At 49.0% G+C, this 20245-nt stretch overlaps 1 protein-coding gene across 3 annotated transcripts in view; it reads left to right on the top strand.

The window, feature by feature from the left end:
• LOC144732301 (trafficking protein particle complex subunit 9-like) overlaps positions 1 to 20245 on the top strand; it is a 116169-nt gene that overhangs the window by 60522 nt on the left and 35402 nt on the right. For all 3 annotated transcript variants that reach the window (XM_078613777.1, XM_078613767.1, XM_078613757.1), the window contains exons 19-20: positions 4847 to 5021; positions 9052 to 9157. In XM_078613777.1, coding sequence (XP_078469903.1) covers positions 4847 to 5021; positions 9052 to 9157 — 281 coding nt within the window. The remainder of the gene's footprint in view (positions 1 to 4846; positions 5022 to 9051; positions 9158 to 20245) is intronic.

The raw sequence follows: 20245 nt of genomic DNA, 5'->3' as shown, positions 1-20245 counted from the left end.
CTCTCACTCAACGCTGATGTTAGCCAAGGCAGGGAATTGAACTCGGCGTGCTGTGCTCATCGCGAAGCATGCTGGCTACGGCGCCACCACTTCACAACACAGTCGGTACATCTGTGAAGTTTTACTCCGAGTTACGTCAGAAGCTCCGAGCAGCACAATGGCGCAAAAAGTTGCACCGATATATAACGGAGCATGAATAATTAATTGGCGATGTTTGTCCCGGGATGAAAGGAGAGAGGCGGTGGGCGTCTTTTTGTGCACGAGACGCGACGGAGAACAGCGTGTTTCGCTGTTCCAAGCCCCGTGTGTTCGTTTCAAAATCCCTCGTGTCCCTGGCAGGCAAGGCCGGGCCGGTAAGCCTGGGTTTCCCTAAAGCCACAGCGAAGCGCTCTAACCGGAGGGGTGCGCAGAGTGTGCACGCGAAGGTGATGACAAAAGAAGGAAACATCAAAGAGGTCGCGGTGGCCGAGCGATTTGGAGGTCAGAGCGTTGCTCCGGGTTCGAATCTGATTTCCAATAGCCAAGGTTGTTAAGTGTAGTTAGTTGATGGTCTCAGCGCGGTCACCAATTACTGCACGCACAAAAAACCATGTATTATTACTTTTCAATCTTTCTCAATTTGGTTAAATTGCAGCTCCGACAATGACGCGTCGGTTTTGGTTGGCGTGCGGCGAGCATCGCCCCGTGCAGTAGGATGGGTGAGCAAAGTGCTGCCCCTTCTCGTGTGGTGCAGAGGTTACACACAACAACGATGGAGCAATATGCATCAACTGCTGCTGCTGCTTCAGCCCATCGAACCCCGCTACAGCAGTTCGTGTGCTCACAGCCAACGCCGTCGAACTTCTCAAGAACCTAGTCCCCATTTCGATTTAAAGCTTTCGTGACTGCAGGGATTCATCTTCTTGGTTCTTTCGGTAAACAGGTCTGTCGAGAAGACTTTCAGACGCTGTCTTCTCGACAGACCTGTTTCTTCACCTGAGGACGGCTACTTGCGTTGTGGCCGAAACGTCGTGAGAATGATTTTATTATGTTTTATTTTTTTATTCATTTTTTATTTTCCTTTTACGTGACTTTACCGAAAGAACCAAGAAGATGAACCTAGTCCCCAATGTACAACTTTGTTACCGTTTAAAGAAATACGTTGCTTGTTGATGCAACACGCCGTAGAGAAGAAGTACACCGGACTGGGAGATTTAAGGCAATCTGCTGTTGGTGTTTGTCGGTGTTTGTGTCTGGCGGTGTCGATGAGTGCGATGAGGGTAACATCATCGAAGTGTCCCTGAGACCGCTTGAGGGATTTGCTCTGTGAGATTTGGAACCACCGTGACTGGCACTGCCCCAGGTACATTCTGAAGAGTTCACAGCTGCACAGAGAATGTGCTACGAATGACTGTGGCACTTTGAGATTTGGGATTTTTGGATCATTTACATGCATTACGTCACATTGTGTGTGACTTTGGGGCTCGCAAATGAAGTCACCGGGCATCACATGAACACAAGTGATGTCATATGAGTGATATCACTTCCCTTTTTGGAAATTATTGTAATATGCTTTTTTGTTCTCGGATTTTTTTAATGTAGTATTTAGGCATTATGTAAAGATGTTTTCAGATCAACACGGGAATAGGGGGAGCACCTGCCTGGAATGCACGTGCGTGGAAACGGACCCGGCCATGGGGTGAAGTCACATTTGGGTGGTACTCCAGTCCGTCTCTCTACGTAGCATTTTTTTAATAATTCTTTCTCATATGATCAAGCAGGATTTGTTGAAGCAAGCCGGTTTTGACCTTCTGGGCCTCATCAGTAGAACCAGGCTCGTTAAACAAATGCTAATGACTTACCAGATGTTTTTGGCAAGAGCACTCCGAATAGGTGCCTGTGTGCATTTTGGTACAGGTTGCTTTACAGTCTGATGATCTTACACTGCATTGGCTGACCTGAAAAAAGGAGAAAACGTGTAGGATTTCTATAAAGGTATCGCCCATTATAATGTTCCAGTGGTTCGCCTTAACCTGGGGTGCACGCAGAAACCCCTGGGGCTGCGAGATGCCCTTTCTGGGAGTACCAGAGATGGCCAGATTTTTTCAAAGCTAAATAATCGAAACACAAATTAAGCATGGGCACTTAAGTACAACTACTTGGTTTCATCAAACCTGTGTATTTATTAAGATGATGCATTTGTTTACGATTGAGAACCAAAGGGGTGCAAGGCTGCAGTAACGGTTAAGAACCACTGCCTTAGTCAATGAAAGGATGAAGGTATCCCCATGTAGTGTGTCAGTCATGAGGGCTGTTTGACCATACTTGACCGCGCTGATCTCACTGCGGGTGGATGAAGATGAAGAGGAATGGGCGCCCAGGACTTATTCAAATATCTCTCGCCACTGATGTTAGCCGTGACTGGGCGTCGAACCTCGCTCATCAGGGTTCCAGCGCAGCTCGCGAATCGCTGCGCCCCGCTGCTCCTCTCCCTTTGGTCAAACTTTGAAGAATTCGAATTATGCAGCGGGTTGAAACGGCAGTGCTTGAATGCTGGATGTGTGGCAAAAGATAAAGTGTTTGCCAAAACACTTGAAGAGCTTCGGTGATCTTCAGCAGCACACACCAGGAGCATTCGAGACAATTGCAGATTTTGGCGAGCACCTGGGACTCTCAAATCTCAATGCGGGGTGTCTGTCGCCAACACCATGGCAGACACGTGGGGGGTTCTGAAGAATGAAACTCATGCGATAAAATATTCATGCTGCGTCTCTGCGCGGAGCGGTGGTGTAGCGGTTTGCGGCGCTGCACTACGAACCTGGTGACCCGAGATTGATTCCCGCTCACGGCCACCAACATCGGTGACGAATATCTGAACTGGTCCTAGACACCCCCTAGGTCGACTCGGCCCTAAATTAGCACCTCATGTGGTGTGTAAACATCACCACTGGGGAGACAAAGGCGACCGTGTATATTGCTAGTCACACCTCCCCCTCGTGTATTGTGCCGGCCTTAATAGATGCTCGCTAACAGCACTTGCCCCAACAGTGTGTGTAGGTTACAAGGGTGATATTTGTCTCTGTCATTTCTTATCGAACTTGGTATTGCAGGCCGCCCTTATCAATCCACTGAAAGAATCCCCACACCTTTTGGTCATGGTTATCGTTTGCCCATACTTCACCAGTTCAGATGTGACTCGCTACCGATGTTAACCATGGCCCGGATCTTGTTTGAGGTTTTCGGATGCATAGCGCAGTGTGCTAACCACCGTGCCACAACTTCTACCCGGTGTCTAATAATAACAATCTAATGTTGGATACTACTTGAATGGTCACCCTGTATTTGAATGATGAGAGCGTTTAAACAAGGTTTTAAACCGCCGTTATCTTCTACGAGATATTTTATTTGCAAACATTCCATGCTCATCTTCTGCGTATGGCTAACATTGATGTAGAGAAGTGGGTTCTCTTAACCTGGGGTGCACGCACCTGCTGGACATGCAAGATGCCCTCTCTGGGGGTGCGAGACGTGCCAGATTTTTTTCGAAGGTAAATCATCGAAACACAAATTAAGCACGGGTACGTAAGTACAACTACTTTGTTTCATCAAGCCAATATATTTCGTAACATTCTATTTTTTTACCATTGAGAACCCAAGGGATGCAAGGCTGCAGTAAAGGTTTAAGAACCACTGATGCAGAGCAACAGCTACGATTTGCAATGAGGAAGTTGGGCCAGTCCTTTGCGTCAGGAGTAGCGGAGTGGTGAATCATCGCCGTGATGACGCCCCCCTCTTAGTTTGTGAATCGGGCATTGAGCCGTTGCGTGTTCCACGGTCTGACCCGAGTGGTGACCGCGGTGGGGAGAGCTGGCAGCCTTCACACGGACCCACTCTTGTTCGGCGAGAAAGCGCGACTAATGCCATCATCAACCCGGCAATCGGACGTCAATCAACCTTTTGCCAGTCTCCGGCGCAACAACGCAAAAGCCACAGCATGCTCATAGCTTCGGCACGTGGTCTTTGGTGGGTTCGAGGGCGCAGGGCGTTACGAGTGACATCGCTCAGCGGGTGCGGTAATGCGGCCCAGAGGTAGCGCGTTCGTTTCCAGCAGCTGCCCCGGTTAATACTTTGGGTGTATTGATTCTAGATTTGAAGCTTTCGTGACTGCAAGGATTCATACTCTTAGGTTTTTTCGGTAAAGTCACGTAGGTAAAAAATAAATAATAGAAATAAAATAATAAATCACGACGTTTCGGAGGCAACACAAGTCTCTGTCATCAGGTGGGACCGTCACAGCTAAATTTACTGTATCAAGTGAGGAAAAATACAAGAGACAAGCTCTTAAATACAAGTTAAGGGTGAGGGGGGGGCTTATCTGAATGTGGTAGCCAGGGAATAGAACGGTGGGGGGGGGGGGCTAAAAGAGAACAATGGTGCACATCGACTCGGGGTTGTGGCCGGTGTTAACTGATAATCAAAATAAAAGAAAGCAGTACTGTCAAACGCTGGGGATGTCAACACTCGGTAACGTAGAATAGTACCTGTCGACCAAAAATAAAATACGCGCCCGTCTGCTTCACAGTGGATGTCACGGATCCCCCCATGACCTTATTCGCAAGAGTAGGCCATCGTGTACTGGCGCGTCACGGTTCAACTTTGACAAACTACACCACGTATTGCTCAATTGTGGTCTTAAAAAAAATAACCATGATTGTCGCCCTCCCACTCGGTGTGGCTTTCCTGGGCAAAGAATCAAAACAAAAATAAGGTGTCAGCAAAATAATGAAGCAAGTAAAACGACACAGCGGGGTAGCAAAGCACTGTGGCATTAATTTACGTCACATTCCCTCGCATTTCTCTTCCCCAGGGTTTGCGTCGACCTGGAGAAGATTTTCCGAGGCTGCAGCTCCGGGCGGGAGGAGGCGGATGAGGAAGCTGCCACCGAGGGAAGGGGGGTCACTCCTGACCAGTGGACAAGCCCTGCGCCGCGGGAGCTGGAACCGCCCCAGCTGAGAGACCTGCTCAGGATTCACTGGCGTTTCGTATCCTTCACATTTCCATGTGCGGTATATATATATGTCTGTTCTCCTATAATGCGGTGGTAGTTCCGTTCCTGAACAACACCGCGTTGTGGGACAAATCGCGTTATAATAAATCATGTATGGTAAAGCAGAGTGCGCAATGACGCGTGAGATGTGCGTATGCAGGCCTGAACAAAGCCTGAGATGCGTGGGTAGCATCTAGAAGCATCCAGCAGCATCCCGCCTTGTGCGATGCCATGCCGAAGCAGCCGGTACAACCGCTTATTCCTACTCGGGCTTTCCCTTAATACTTTCATCGCGTTATATCCAATTTGCGTTATGAAAACAACATGCGGCGTTATAGGCGAACAGCCTTTACAGTATAACGCTTATTCATATTCTAGTATAACGCTTGGTAGTTGTTCGCAGTTGCTGCTGTGTAGATCTCCCCCACTTGCTTCATGATTGTAACCGCGTGCTGTTCGGCACGATGTCCGACGTTTCGCTACCACACTGCTGCTGGGAGCTAGTTCGGGATTTGAATTCAAAGGAGAAGCTCTCCCCACCCTGTGGAGTAAAACGTTGGACACCGCGCCGAAGAACGTGACGCATCGCCACCTCAAAATGCATCGGGAGAGGCTGTAATCAGAGAGGCTGTAATAGATTGCAATATAATGTGGCACAGGTTGATTAAGAGGTTTGCCCGAACTTAGGCGACACAAACCATAGAGAGAGAGAGAAAAACATAATTTGCTAACAGCTGCCAGTCAGCCTTCATACCGCAAATTAATTTTTTCTAAAGACTAAACGAACGCTTGAAAGCGTTACGGAATCCCTGCATATGCGCACATTTGAAGCCGGTCCTGGGCCTCTCCTAGGTCGACTCGGCCAAAAAACGAGTACCCGGTGCGGTGTGTAAACATCAGGCGGCTGGAAGTGGTGTTGGCCATCCCCCTCTACCCCCCCCCCCCCGTCCCATATCGTGCTAGCCTTCATAGGTGCTTGCTAACAGCATTTGCCCCTAAAGCCTGTCGCAGACTATATGGGAGGGGCGGGGTGGGATCTTTGTCTTTTACGAGTGTACAGAAGCCCAGGTGTTGCGGACACAACGCCACTAAACCGAGTTGGTTTTGTAAAGTGAATTGTTCCGTTTGGGGAAATCATTGCCGTATGGATAACCGATACATATGTTGGGGGGGGGGGGAGATGTAGGGAGTAACCCTATTATTTTATATGGACGTTAACTGCACACAACATTGTTTACTTGCCCTCATTACATAAATTGTTTACTTGTGCATCATCAGCCGCTCCCCGCCTGCCCGCATGCGCGCGGGAAGCAATTCGCGCGACGCGAGAGATGGTCTCGCGGCTTTGCACGAACGCTTCGGGTTTTTTTTCTCTCCCCGCGCGCGCGCACACAGACGTTTGTTTTTAGCGGCGAGCACGAGGGCGCCGTGCTATTTGTCGTTCGTGATTTTGTTGACTTGCTCGTCGGTCGGCCGTTTCGCGTTCATTTCGGGGAGGAAGATCAGTGCTGGCTCGCGGCAAAGGGGGACTACTGGGAGCCCCCGCGTATTAAATATCGCCCACGTGACACCTGTGTCCGGTGTTGACTTGGTAAATTGCTGCAAGGACGTTCGTGTGTGTGTAGACGCAAATCTGTCCTTCACAAGCAGCATTTGAAGATGTATCACTTGGATTTAGTTTCACGCGCACAGTTTTGTGTTCACTCTCACCAGCAATTTCCTAAGCTCTGTGATCCTCTATTTATTTCCTTTTTTAAGTGGGGGGGGGGGGGGGGAAATGGGCCGAAGTGGTACACAACTTAATTGTTTGCAATGTCACTTGGTGGCTTTATCGCATAAATAGGGCGAGTGCAGTGCCCAGAGTGCATCGGGGAGGTAGGGGGGAGGGGGGGAAATAGCTCCGTAACAGAAAGGCCGCTTTAACTAATGGAGCATTTACCCTGAAGGGAAGCATGGGGTGCAGCAGCAGCGCTCTCCCGCTCCACGGCGAGGAGGGTAAATACACACACCAGAGTTTGATAGCTCGCTGCACCCATGACGCCACTTTAATGGCCAACAGCATGAATGTGCAATGGGGGCGGGGGGAGGAATTTTATGATCGAGGTCACGAGCGAAATTCGTGGAATGTTTGGGCCAGGACAGTCTCTTTCCCTGCTAGGTCTGCCAAAGTGGGCTCATCTCACGGGAGGAACAACCTTGTCCACGTGAACAGGGACGAGGGTTCCGATTAGAGCCGTGGATCATTAGTCGGTTAAGCCGATTGTACAGAAATTGTAATCGACTGCTCTTTCGTGGTCCATTAACTCGAGGGCGCCTTTCAAAATCGGCGGCCGTCTCCACCTCCTGCCTCCTGAAGGTGGAAACCCCCCCCCCCTCCCTAAAAGCCATGCCCAGAGTGACACGGTTGATTATGTCAATGACGTCTCCAAGCCCCGCCCATCACATTTCTATTCAGAGTCACGCGAGGCGACAGAGTTAAGAGACGACGTTTATCTATATCCGTGGTGTTACTGCCTGACGGTGCGGAGGGTTCATTTAACAGCGGCTACGACTGCTGCTGCTGCAGCGGCGACGGCGGCTTGATCGATGTTTGTGCCGTAACTCCCGGCTCGTTGGGGAGGAGAGAGAGAGAGAGAGAGCGGCAGAGAGAGAGAGACCCATACGAAACGTGCAAGAGAGATCGTTTATGATCGATATTCCTTGCCACCTCCCACCCCTGCACGTTTGCTTAACCGTTTCGCTCACCGTGGCTTAGTCGGGCCGCTTCACTGATAGTGCGGGGCTCATTAACCACAGTCAAATCAAATTAAATGTGCGGTTGGCATGCGTGCCATTCGAACAGTGCGAGACTCCAGGCTATCACAACGGACGCTGGTTCAGCTTAATATTTGCAATATTTTGCTGCCTTTTCTTGGATTTTCTGTTTGCACATAGTCACTTTAAGATGTTTTCTTGTTCATGTTTTTTGTTTGTTGCACCCGATTCAAGAGCCGAATGGCTCACAGGGCTATACCTAATAAATGAACTTTGAAAGTGCGGGGCGAATCTGCCCACGGAAACTCGGTCACGGCACAATCCTCGTGCGTCGCCATTGTGCGACGTCGATGACGACAATGATACAAATTATACAATCATCGCCATCATCAGCCATGCTCAATCTCCTGTTGGATTGAGCCCCCCCTCTCCCTAAGCCGCTGCCACCTCTCACGATTCTCCTGATGCAATGATCCACCTCAAGCACCTGCACAGGACGCCGATTTCGTTACTCCATCTCCTAGGGGAGGCTTACTCCCGGATGTGTCGCGCTCCTTGACTGCCACTCGGTCATTGCTCCCGATGTCCCTCTCGCTAATACGCCGAGGGTGTAGAGAGTTCCACACGGTAGGAGCCACAAACGCGGTCGCACGAGTGCCCAAAGCCTTCCAACAGTCCCCCTGCTGCAAGCTCAGCCCCCTCTTTCTAAAGTCTCATTTGTCAAGAGTTTACACAAATGTCGACACCATAGGCAATTAAGCGACGACAGTCGAATCCTATCCTCATGTGCACACGGGGGATGAGAGCCAGAGCGCAAAAGACTTGGCCAGATCGTGTCGTCACGCATCCTGTTTCGCGTTTAACCTTTGTTTAACGCCATTGGAACCTCATTTGCCAGTAAAAAATATGATGATTGTTTTTTTACCCTTCCATCTGGCCAGATGACGCCTTTTGGCGTCATCTGGTCCATCCCATGTGAGACTAGGCTCTAAGGAAAGCTGTCTCGGGTGTGGACCAATCAACTTCAAGGACAGTGCATACATTATCAGAGTTATGTTTTTTTTTGCATTATGACTGCAGGTATTGTGGTCTATGCCAACATGACTCCTTGTAAAAAAAAGGTGTCAGTTTTGTTGCCTTTGTTTAACGTTTGTTCCACATTGAATCTGTCGTGTCCCCCCCCCCTCTTCCACCCCCCCTAAACGCTGTAATGATGCCCCCCACTTTGAGCGACGAGCACGCTGCTGCAGGGTCGCCCTTAACTGCCGCAGTGTTCCCCCCCGCCGGCGGCGGTGTGCCGCCACGGCTCGCTCGTCCCCTCCTCGCCGCTCTGCCGAGCTCTGCTGGCGCACCTACACAGCACGCCGCTCAGCTGGGGTGAGTGGCGTGCCGTGCGGAGCAGCGCTGCCCACGGGGATGTCTGCTCTGTGTCTCTGTGTCTGTGTCTCTGTGTCTCTCTGTGTCTCTGTCTCTCTGTGTGTCTGTCTGTCTCTCTGTGTGTCTGTGTCTCTGCGTGTCTGTGTATCTGTCTCTCTGTCTCTCTGTGTCTCTGTGTCTCTCTCTGTCTCTCTGTGTTTCTGTGTCTCTGTATATCTGTCTCTCTGTCTCTTTGTCTCTGTCCCTTTGTCTCTGTCCCTTTCCGGTGCCCACGCGTAACGCGCAACAACGCACGACGCGTCGCATCTCTGTGTATAGCGAGTGGGTGTACCGTGCCGCGGCGGCGGCGAGATGTTAGCTACCTCGCCTGGTATACAGGAGGTCATGGGTTGAACCCCGACCCTGACGCCTGTATATTTAGAGTTTGCATCTGCTCCCCGTGGTCGCATGGATTGTTTTCCGGGTCCTCCGGTTTTTCCCTCCACATTTAGAATCGGCACGCGTTTAGAGCATTTGGCTGCTATAAATTTCCATGCGATAAGCCACTTCGTTGAGCTATCATTTGTGGCCAGGTTGCTTCTGAAAAAGAGCTGTACTGCTCAGTGGGCCTTACCTGGTAAAGTAAATAGAAGTAGAAGTTATTGTTGACCCAACTGACTTAAGCTGTTGGCAGACAGTTTTTAAAGTTAATCGTGAAATGGTCCAGCCGAGCCATCGATTTCTGCAGGCCAGTGTGGATTGGTGGCGAATGGGAAGGCCCAGGGCAGGTTCAGATATCATTTGTTACCGATGTTGGCGATGGTTACACGGACATGTTCTGACACCGCTACCACCACCACCACCACATATACATGAAAAAGATAAACGTGCAGCGCTGCAATTTATTTTTGTATGCCACTTCTCACTGACGGGCCTCCACTACAGGGGCTACTAGAGAGCCCCTGTAAAAGGGTATTTTTGACAAACTCCACCACGCTGGTCACACCTCTTTGAAGATATGGGATTAGCCGCGCTTTGCCCCGTCACACACACAACCTTCTGATAAAAATAACTCGCGTGCTGCTGGGTGGACAGATTTGTCAGAAACTCGCACCGTTGTTTCATCTGCCGTGTCGGGAGAATGAACCGGCAAATCTCAGCGATTCTTGGATCGCGAGGACGCCAATGTTGTGCATCTTCCGTGAGACAATCGTGCTTGGCCCGGGAAGCTCCCTCGCCGTTGCGTTGGGGAGGATCCTTGTCCCAGGTCCGATCTGAGAGCCTGGTTGTTTGGCACCATTGTGGTGGCTTGACTTTCCGATGGCATCGGTCGTGGTATCTCACTCAACAGGGGGATGGGCTACGTGAAAGCTGCCGCCATCCACTCCACGTGTCCACTCATGTACACTAATACAGTAGATAGTTTAAGTTTCGATTTAAAGCTTTCGTGACTGCAGGGATTCATCTTCTTGGTTCTTTCGGTAAAGTCACGTAGAATGGAAATAATAAAATAATAAAAATAAAACATAATAAAATAATTCTCACGACGTTTCGGCCATAACGCAAGCAGCCGTCCTCAGGTGAAGAACAGGTCTGTCGAGAAGACAGCGTCTCAATTACGTCCTCAGGTGAAGAACAGGTTTTTCGAGAAGACAGAGTCTGAATGACAGAGTCTGAATGACTCTGTCTTCTCGACAGACCTGTTCTTCACCTGAGGACCGGCTGCTTGAGTTATGGCTGAAACGTCGTGAGAATTATTTTATAATGTTTTATTTGTATTATTTTATTATTTCCATTCTACGCGACTTTACAGTAGATAGTCTTCAGTGGCATGGGAGCCAGCTGAGGGTTGCCGGTAGTCTTGATTGGTCACGGGGGGAGACACCTTAGGAGATATGTTGAGAACCGCTGCGTTGAAGAGTTGCCGTGTTTTTAACCACAGCTGTTGGTCGCGGCTCGGCACTTGGTGGGAGTTCACGCACCATAAAATTAATCGAGGTCATTTTGCCGGCACAATATTCCGCGCGTTTTTTTTTATTTGGCGTGTGATTGTAGGCGAGGGTGGCGTACGTCTCTGAGCAGCGGAAGATTAATTGGCGTATTCTAAGTTTGCATGTGCCCCCAGATTATGAAGACTGAGTTTTGATGTCCGTGCTCTATCTGCATGGTTACTCTGCTGCTGCTTACTTTGCCCTGCATTGTGTTTCACATTTTCAGATTTTTTTTTGTGGTACCTTTGCACAATGTTATCCCTCTCGTGCCATCGGTGTCACGTCACAAGATGACAAATCAGTTTTTAATCATCTTCTTGGTTCTTTCGGTAAAGTCACGTAGAATGGAAATAATAAAATAAAACATAATAAAATAATTCTCACGACGTTTCGGCCACAACGCAAGTAGCCGTCTCCTCGGCAGACCTGTTCTCCACCTGAGGACGGCTACTTGCATTGTGGCCGAAACGTCGTGAGAATTATTTTATTATGTTTTTTTATTTTGATTTTATTATTTCCATTCTACGTGACTTTACCAAAAGAACCAAGAAGATGAATCCCTGCAGTCACGAAAGCTTTACATCGAAATTCAGTTTTTAATCCTCACAGAGCAGCTCAACCGTTCACCGTCACATGACAATCAAACTTGATAGCTATCATTCTCAAAGCTGGATTATCGCCTAATGAAGTGCGGAACCAACTTTTACGTGACGGGAGTTTAGTTTTTTGCACTGATGTTGGACTTCTTTAGTACCGTACGTAGCCAACTGTGAGACCATAAACTAACTTGAGAAGCCAGTGCCTGGATTCAAACCCATGGTCTCGTTGGTGCCAGCTCAGCACGATAGCCTCTGAGCTACCTGGCCGCCTCGTTTTTTTGGTTTAAATCGGGGTTAGTGCACGAGTAAGAAAAACGGGAAAACATTCAACGATGACATTTTGGCCAGTGCTGCCTCGTTCAAGCAAAATTGTTGATTCAAAAAAAGAAACTCCAACAAACTATCTTCTTGGTTCTTTCGGTAAAGTCACGTAGAAGGGAAGTAATAAAATAATAATATATATATTTAAAAAAACATAATAAAATAATTCTCACGACGTTTCGGCCACAACGCAAGCAGCCGTCCTCAGGTGAAAACCAAGTCTGTCAAGGCGACAGCGTCTGAATGAAACAGCACCATGCTTGGAGCATATATTTAAGCTGGGTTGGAAGCATGGTGCTGTTTCATTCAGACGCTGTCGCCTCGACAGACTTGGTTTTCACCTGAGGACGGCTGCTTGCGTTGTGGCCGAAACGTCGTGAGAATTATTTTATTATGTTTTTTTTATTACTTCGTGACTTTACCGAAAGAACCAAGAAGATGAATCCCTGCAGTCACGAAAGCTTTAAATCGAAATCCAACAAACTAATTGCTGATGGCTACTGCCTTGGCAGTGGCGCACAAACAACAGCAAATAGTCGTAAATAATCCATGATTATGGATGATTTATTAAGGGGTTTTTTTCCGGTCAGATCTCATAAATATAAATTAGTCATTAAACCCGCCACCACCTGACACGGCCAACTAGTAAGGGTTGTCACGTCAACAGAACATGCCAATTCGTCACTAGTACAGCATCACCGGTGTGTTGGAGAGCAAATACACAACATTTTCAATCGGAGTACGACGTTTCACAAGTAATTACAACTAGCTTCATCAGGCGCCAGCCAGATTTTGTTCCTTGAATAGAAGGAACCTATGTTATGGATATTGGCCGTGAAAGCCTACGTGTTAAATATTCGTAAATAACACTACAAGGGCCGTTGCCCGAAACGTCTCCCATTGTGTTTTTTTCTTTCAAGACCACGTTGATGACGACAAATATGTTCGAGTGTTTTTTTTCTTCTAAACACTTGTTGTTGTTGGTTGTTTGACTTGCAGCCCACTGGGATTTTAGCACACAACGTTTGTGTACGGTGTTTTTTTCTGCAATATTTTGCTGTATTTTCTTGGATTTTCTGTTTGCACTCAGTTACATATTCACTTTAAGATGTTTTTTGTTCATGTTTTTTGTTTGTTGCGGTTGCACCCGATTCAAGAGCCGAATGGCTCACAGGGCTATACCTAATAAATAAACTTGAACTTGAACTATAATGGCGGAGGGGGGGGGGGGTCACAATTATTCATTAAAATTCACAGCGATTTACAATACCAATATTGTGAAACTCCCTGTCAGCTTACCCTCGGCCATGTGCCACGTCGGGTGCCCTTTTTTATTAAAAAAAAACGTTCCCTTAATTGGATGAAGCAGCTCTGGGCGGCGTCGGTTTGTTACGCTTAATGGCTGGGCCTCCGATTGGGCCCCGTTCGCGCGACGCAGTACTGAACACATCAAACAACGACGAGACTTTCTGTAGCCGGCTGTACTTAATCCGCTGCGTGCCCTCGTAGCGATGGCTTTGGCAAGCACCACGGATGGGATCTCTTTATGCCAATGCAAATTTTCACTGCTGTCGGTTTTTTTTCTCCATTTTCGGTACAACTTCAAGCGGCCTTTGGTACGGCGTGACCCAAGAGGAGGATGAATGTTTAGTTGCCATTCGTGTCACCTTTTTTTCAATGCCAATCAATTCATTGCGTGAACAATCCCTGGAAAAACCTCTTGTAGTGGTAATGCAAGTGCTACTCTCAGTCGCCGTCTTGCATGCAAAGTTAGCGCTGACGAAATGTTATGCGTCACCAAGACGGTAATTGTTTTTTCTCTCCAAGAATCGCATTAGGCGTTTGGCTGAGAGTTGTTCCTGCCATGTTGAAATTTAGCGATAAATATGAACCGCATTAATACGTTCCAACTGTTCACCCCAGGAAAATCTTTCTGAGACTCAAGACTTTTCGTTCTGCTTGCAGGAGGGTCCTTCATTGGGGGTGTTTGGCCGGTTCCACGTATAAGCATTTAGAACGTGCTAAGGAATATTGAAGGGCACAAGCTAAAGTTATTTGCAATTACAGGTGAAGTGTCTCTCGCGCACCCACACACCGTGGCCTGTGTGTAGATTGGAAGAGATGGGAACGCACCGTTTTAGTACTCACAGCCACTCACAGGTGGACTCCGCGTTGCCTGCGCAATGTGCTCACCCACGTGGCATGTACTGTGTGTGCTGTCCGTGCTGTGTCCTCTGTTGCACTGTGTGTGCTGTAGCTTGCTACGTGTGCTGTACGTGCTGTCGTCTGTTGTACCGTGTGTGCTGCATTGTGCTGCCTTGCGCACTCTGCTGTGTATGCTGTGCTGCGTGTGTGCCGTCTGTCCTGTGTGTGCTGCGTAGTTGCATCATACCCAACGCATCTCAAGTTGATGGTGTTGGAGGGAAGCCAGTGCTTATTGCACGCCGTCGTCTGTAATCTGTGACCAATGCCAATTGCGTGCGCGTCTTTGTGAATCTCATCTTTATGCATCTAGCCCTTGGGCCTTTGGTGGTTTAAAGGGGGTTTTTTGCCACTGTGAAAGTAATTACTAATTAGCAGAGGTGTGGACTCGAGTCATGTGACTTGGACTCGAGTCAGACTCGAGTCATGAATTTGATGACTTGCGACTCGACTTGGACTTGCATAACAATGACTTTGTCCCACCTATGAGATGTGGACTCCAGTCATGTGACTTGGACTCGAGTCAGACTCGAGTCATGAATTTGATGACTTGCGACTCGACTTGGACTTGCATAACAATGACTTTGTCCCACCTATGAGATGTGGACTCGAGTCATGTGACTTGGACTCGAGTCAGACTCGAGTCATGAATTTGATGACTTGCGACTCGACTTGGACTTGCATAACAATGACTTTGTCCCACCTATGAGATGTGGACTCGAGTCATGTGACTTGGACTCGAGTCAGACTCGAGTCATGAATTTGATGACTTGCGACTCGACTTGGACTTGCATAACAATGACTTTGTCCCACCTATGAGATGTGGACTCGAGTCATGTGACTTGGACTCGAGTCATGAATTTGATGACTTGCGACTCGACTTGGACTTGCATAACAATGACTTTGTCCCACCTATGAGATGTGGACTCGAGTCATGTGACTTGGACTCGAGTCAGACTCGAGTCATGAATTTGATGACTTGCGACTCGACTTGGACTTGCATAACAATGACTTTGTCCCACCTATGAGATGTGGACTCGAGTCATGTGACTTGGACTCGAGTCAGACTCGAGTCATGAATTTGATGACTTGCGACTCGACTTGGACTTGCATAACAATGACTTTGTCCCACCTATGAGATGTGGACTCGAGTCATGTGACTTGGACTCGAGTCAGACTCGAGTCATGAATTTGATGACTTGCGACTCGACTTGGACTTGCATAACAATGACTTTGTCCCACCTATGAGATGTGGACTCGAGTCATGTGACTTGGACTCGAGTCAGACTCGAGTCATGAATTTGATGACTTGCGACTCGACTTGGACTTGCATAACAATGACTTTGTCCCACCTATGAGATGTGGACTCGAGTCATGTGACTTGGACTCGAGTCAGACTCGAGTCATGAATTTGATGACTTGCGACTCGACTTGGACTTGCATAACAATGACTTTGTCCCACCTATGAGATGTGGACTCGAGTCATGTGACTTGGACTCGAGTCAGACTCGAGTCATGAATTTGATGACTTGCGACTCGACTTGGACTTGCATAACAATGACTTTGTCCCACCTATGAGATGTGGACTCGAGTCATGTGACTTGGACTCGAGTCAGACTCGAGTCATGAATTTGATGACTTGCGACTCGACTTGGACTTGCATAACAATGACTTTGTCCCACCTCTGCTAATTAGTGTTCTAAAGGGAGGCAAAGACACGTGTGTTGGCTTCACGCCCACTGGCACATACACGGATGAACACAATGCTGTAAATACACGGGTGGGGGGGAGGGTAAAAACTAGTTTTCCATGCTGGTTTAACTGATGGAAGATTGGGCCGGAAAAGCGAATCACATTTTCCACGAGCGTAAATTAGAAACAAGTTGTTTGGATTCTAAAGTGTTTGTTTTTCCAGATGAGAGCGATAACGATCACCCCGCATTGCTGCTGGTTTGCATGGCCGAGCTAATGGGAAGGGGTCACATCGAAGAGGAATAAAAACATTGTCAGAGCAACACATGTGTCACAAGTTCCAGCTGAGGTGCGTCTGCCGATAGGCGATTTGTTGATGAATTACGACAACAAAAAATTCAACGCTATTCATCAATAACACTGCGGCCTTCAAAAGAAAAGTACTTAACAGGTGACGTTTTGGCCAATCACCCTTCTTCATTGCACGTATAGAGAGAAAGAGAGAGAGAGGCCAGAGAGGGGGGGGTGGATAATAAAGAGCTGTAGACGGCACCATGGGGCCTGATGAGAATTATTTTAGTTTTGACGTTTGGCTTTTTGCGCTCGAGCCACTCAAGGGGTGCATGGTGCAGTAGGCTAAGCAACGACGTGAAACCGTGCGGATTCATATCCCTGCTCTAAATGTGACCGCGTTTCAAGACTCTATACAGAAACGTGGGGGGTTGTTTCATCATAGGCAGAGGAGAAAAGTCAAGTCCTTGAGTCTGAGGGGCAGGGAGTCGACACCACGGATGTCTAGGAGCTGGGGGGGGGAATGTCAGACAATACGGACAGCAGAGGAGAATGAGCAACCTCCCACCGAACGAAAATTTGGCTTGCGGCATAGACAACAGAAAGCCTTGGATGCTGGAGCGGAGAGTGCGTGTAGGGGGTTGTAGAGTGAGATGAGAGGGGAGAGGTAGGAGAGCGAGTGGAGGGGAGTGGTAGGAGAGTGCGTGGAGGGGAGGAGAGGAGAGAGGTAGCAGAGCGCGTAGAGGGAAGTAGAGTGAGATGAGAGGTAGGAGAGTGCGTAGAGGGGATTGGTAGAAGAGTGTGTGGAGGGGGAGTAGAGTGAGCTGAGAGGGGAGAGGTTGGCAGAGTCAAGTCCATGGAAGATCTTGGAGACGGGATGAGTGTCATCTGGAAATTGATCTGCGATTGGATTGGGAGAATTGCAGTGATGTGCTCTCTTTTACGGGTACGGGTGAGGAATCTGACAGCTTCTAGAACCATCTGGTGTTTGTGGGCGAGGAATGTGAGGATGGCCGTTGACAATCGAGTTACAGTATTGGAATCTGGACGTGGTGAACGTACGGATGTGAGCTTCGGCGGCGATTGGGTGTTGTTAAAAAATGCCATTCATGGGAAGATGTCACTTTATTTTTGAACACAGCGATGCATCGTGTCAATCTTCAATGCGCTTTATTTTTGTGCGCGTCAACTTTCATCATCTTGAGTTGCGTGGAGGAAAGCAAAAAGTTGCGGCGGGGGAAGAATTAAATAATTTCATTTGTTATCCAGACTGCACCACCACCACCACCACGGAAATGCTCGCGACGTCTCGCTGATCCTCGCTCTGCGGCCGTCCTCCCCCCGTTGCTTTTCACCAGCGTCCGCGAGCTGTGGATGTTGTCTCGGCCTGGCTTCAAACTGGCCACCCTGACGCAGTCCACGTGAAGTGAAGTGGCCACCTGTCCGTGCCTGAGCCGTGCCTGAGCCGTGCCTGAGCCGTGCCTGAGCCGTTCCTGTCCGTGACTGAGCCGTGCCTGAGCCGTTCCTGTCCGTGCCTGAGCCGTGCCTGAGCCGTGCCTGAGCTGTTCCTGTCCGTGCCTGAGCCGTGCCTGAGCCGTGCCTGAGCCTGACAGCGTGACAATTGACGCCCGTGTTCGGGCGTCGGGAATTGATTCGCGCCGAGATCTGGCACGCCGGTATTGCGTTGTTGAATTTTGTCGGAGGAGACAGCGGGAAATTTGGCAGCTCTTGTTGTGGGCGCAGTGATGATTGGATCCAGAGGGGCCGCTGTCCTCCCTTTACACCACCACCCTCAGTACCGCCGCGGCTGCCAGCAGGTGAGGAAGATACGCCCGCTGCGTTTGGAGTTTTAGCAAAATGTCAGGTTTTCTTTCTTACGTCACGGTTGCTGAGCGGAGGCCCAAAGCACCAAGTGAACATCAGCAAGCAGCACCATTGAAAGCAAAGTAGGTCAGGGATGATCATTTATCTTCTAGATTTGAAGCTTTCGTGACTGCAAGGATTCCTACTCTTAGGTTTTTTCGGTAAAGTCACATAGGTAAAAATAAAAAATAAAAATAATAGTAATTTAATTAGAAAGACATTTTTTTATTTCTATTTATTTTTTCTTATTTTTTACCTACGTGACTTTACCGAAAAAACCTAAGAGTATAATTTATCTTCTAGATTTGAAGCTTTCGTGACTGCAGGAATCCATACATAAAGAACCAAAGAATATGATAATTTATGTTGCATTGAATTGGGTTACTGGGGAAACTTGGGGAAAGAGACGAAGGAAGGGAATTCCAAAGTCGAGTAGTCTTGAGGGGAGAAGCAGAAAGAGACGCGCTGTGGTCTGCAGCGGGGTGTGCCAACGGTTGAGTGAGGGTCCGAAATATTGGTGGTTATTCTTTACAAATTTTCATCGCCGTCATCAACCGCATCGTCATCGGCATCGTCGTCGTCATCACCCCATGATTAGCTAAGCCCGTCATAGTTTTCACTTGCGAGGCATCACTACCATCTTCGTATTAAAAACATTCCTCGTCGCTCATCATCATCATCATCACCATCGGAGTTGCAATCATCGATCAGGCCGGCGGGGCTGACCCCCCCCCCTCCCCCCCCCCCCCCACGTCTTCGGCCACGTGACGGCGGTCGCCCCCGTTCGTCCTGCTCCGAGACGAAGCGTCTCTCCCGCCCAGGGCCCGTGTCCGTCTCGGAGTCGGCCTGGGTGCTCCAACCCGGCCGTGAATGTTGTGTGTTTGTCGGGGGCGGTTCAGCAGCCTCCAACCTCGGAGACGCCGGTGAACGACCGGCACGGAGCAATTCAGCCTTGGGGGGGATTTGTGGGATACGCGGCCAACGGACGAGCAGCAACAACAAGCGCCGTGCCATAATTTAATTTCATGCCTCCCCTGTGCTTTGGCAGGGGCGGCCACTGGAGGGGTTACCGAGTGCACGTTTGCCAATGTTTCTGTAAAATTCTGTGGATTTGCTTTGCTCTGCTGGGGGTTAGGGGGGGGGGGGAGCTGCTGGGAATTGTTGGGGGGGGACGGGGGGGCGAGGTTGAGGGATGCTCGCACTGAGTTTGCAGTTTTCCGGCTGCAAAAACAAATAACGCTTCGTGCTTGTCCAGATAAAGGAAGATTCAGCACCCTTGCTTGCCGCGCGGATGATTCATCGTTGATTAAAAATAACTTATTGTTTCCAGCCTGGTCACTCACACCCCGAGATGAGATGTGTCTCTCTCCGGTTTTCGGACATATGACCCTGCCAGTTTGGACAGAGATCATTTACAACAAGCATGTGCTTAATGTATCGGGTGGAGCAACGGTGCAGTGGTTTCGACGACTGCACTGCGCCCATGAGCACGGCAACCCGAGTTGAGTTCCCAGTTGCGACCAACGTCAACGCGAGTGACATCAGAACTGGCACTGCTCTCCTCCTCGGTTCGCCAACACACACACGCTCTGACCAGCGTGGTGCTGTATGGCCAGAACAGACCAACAGAAAACCCATGACTGAAACTGCATTGGGAGGGGGGGTTCGGAAGGAATTCATCCAGCAGTGGATCGACAAATGACCCTTAATGCTACATTTCAACCATTTCCTCTTGGGCTTGAAAGTTCAGCGTCGAAACACGAGCAGCAGCGCTCAAGGGCTTTGTGCTGATCGTAGGGGAAACGGTTCCTGCACCGAGATTTATCGAACACCGCGCTCCTTCTCAATGTGGCCGCGTCCACGAAAACCCGGCGCTGTGCGTGCGAGAGAGAGAGAGAGCTTACACATATTCTCGCACTAAGGCACGCGTCTTCGTTGAATAAGAAGATTTGCGAGGGGGGTCGGAGGGGGCAGCATTTTGGCTTCAATTCTAACCAAATGAGATGAGCGTTCGTAAAATCTCAACTACTTTCGGTAAGAAATGAATGGACAATAACATTTAAGGACGATTTTTTGTTACTTCACAAACAACGTGTGAACCATTCTCAGTGGCAGAACACGTCTCAATCGAACTCGGGTCGCCCGGATTG

This window comes from Lampetra planeri, chromosome 2 (genome assembly GCF_965212315.1).
Source record: "Lampetra planeri chromosome 2, kcLamPlan1.2.h2, whole genome shotgun sequence".
NCBI lineage: Eukaryota > Metazoa > Chordata > Hyperoartia > Petromyzontiformes > Petromyzontidae > Lampetra > Lampetra planeri.
Note: the sequence above shows the minus strand (reverse complement) of the source record. Positions and strands in the feature narration are given on the sequence as shown.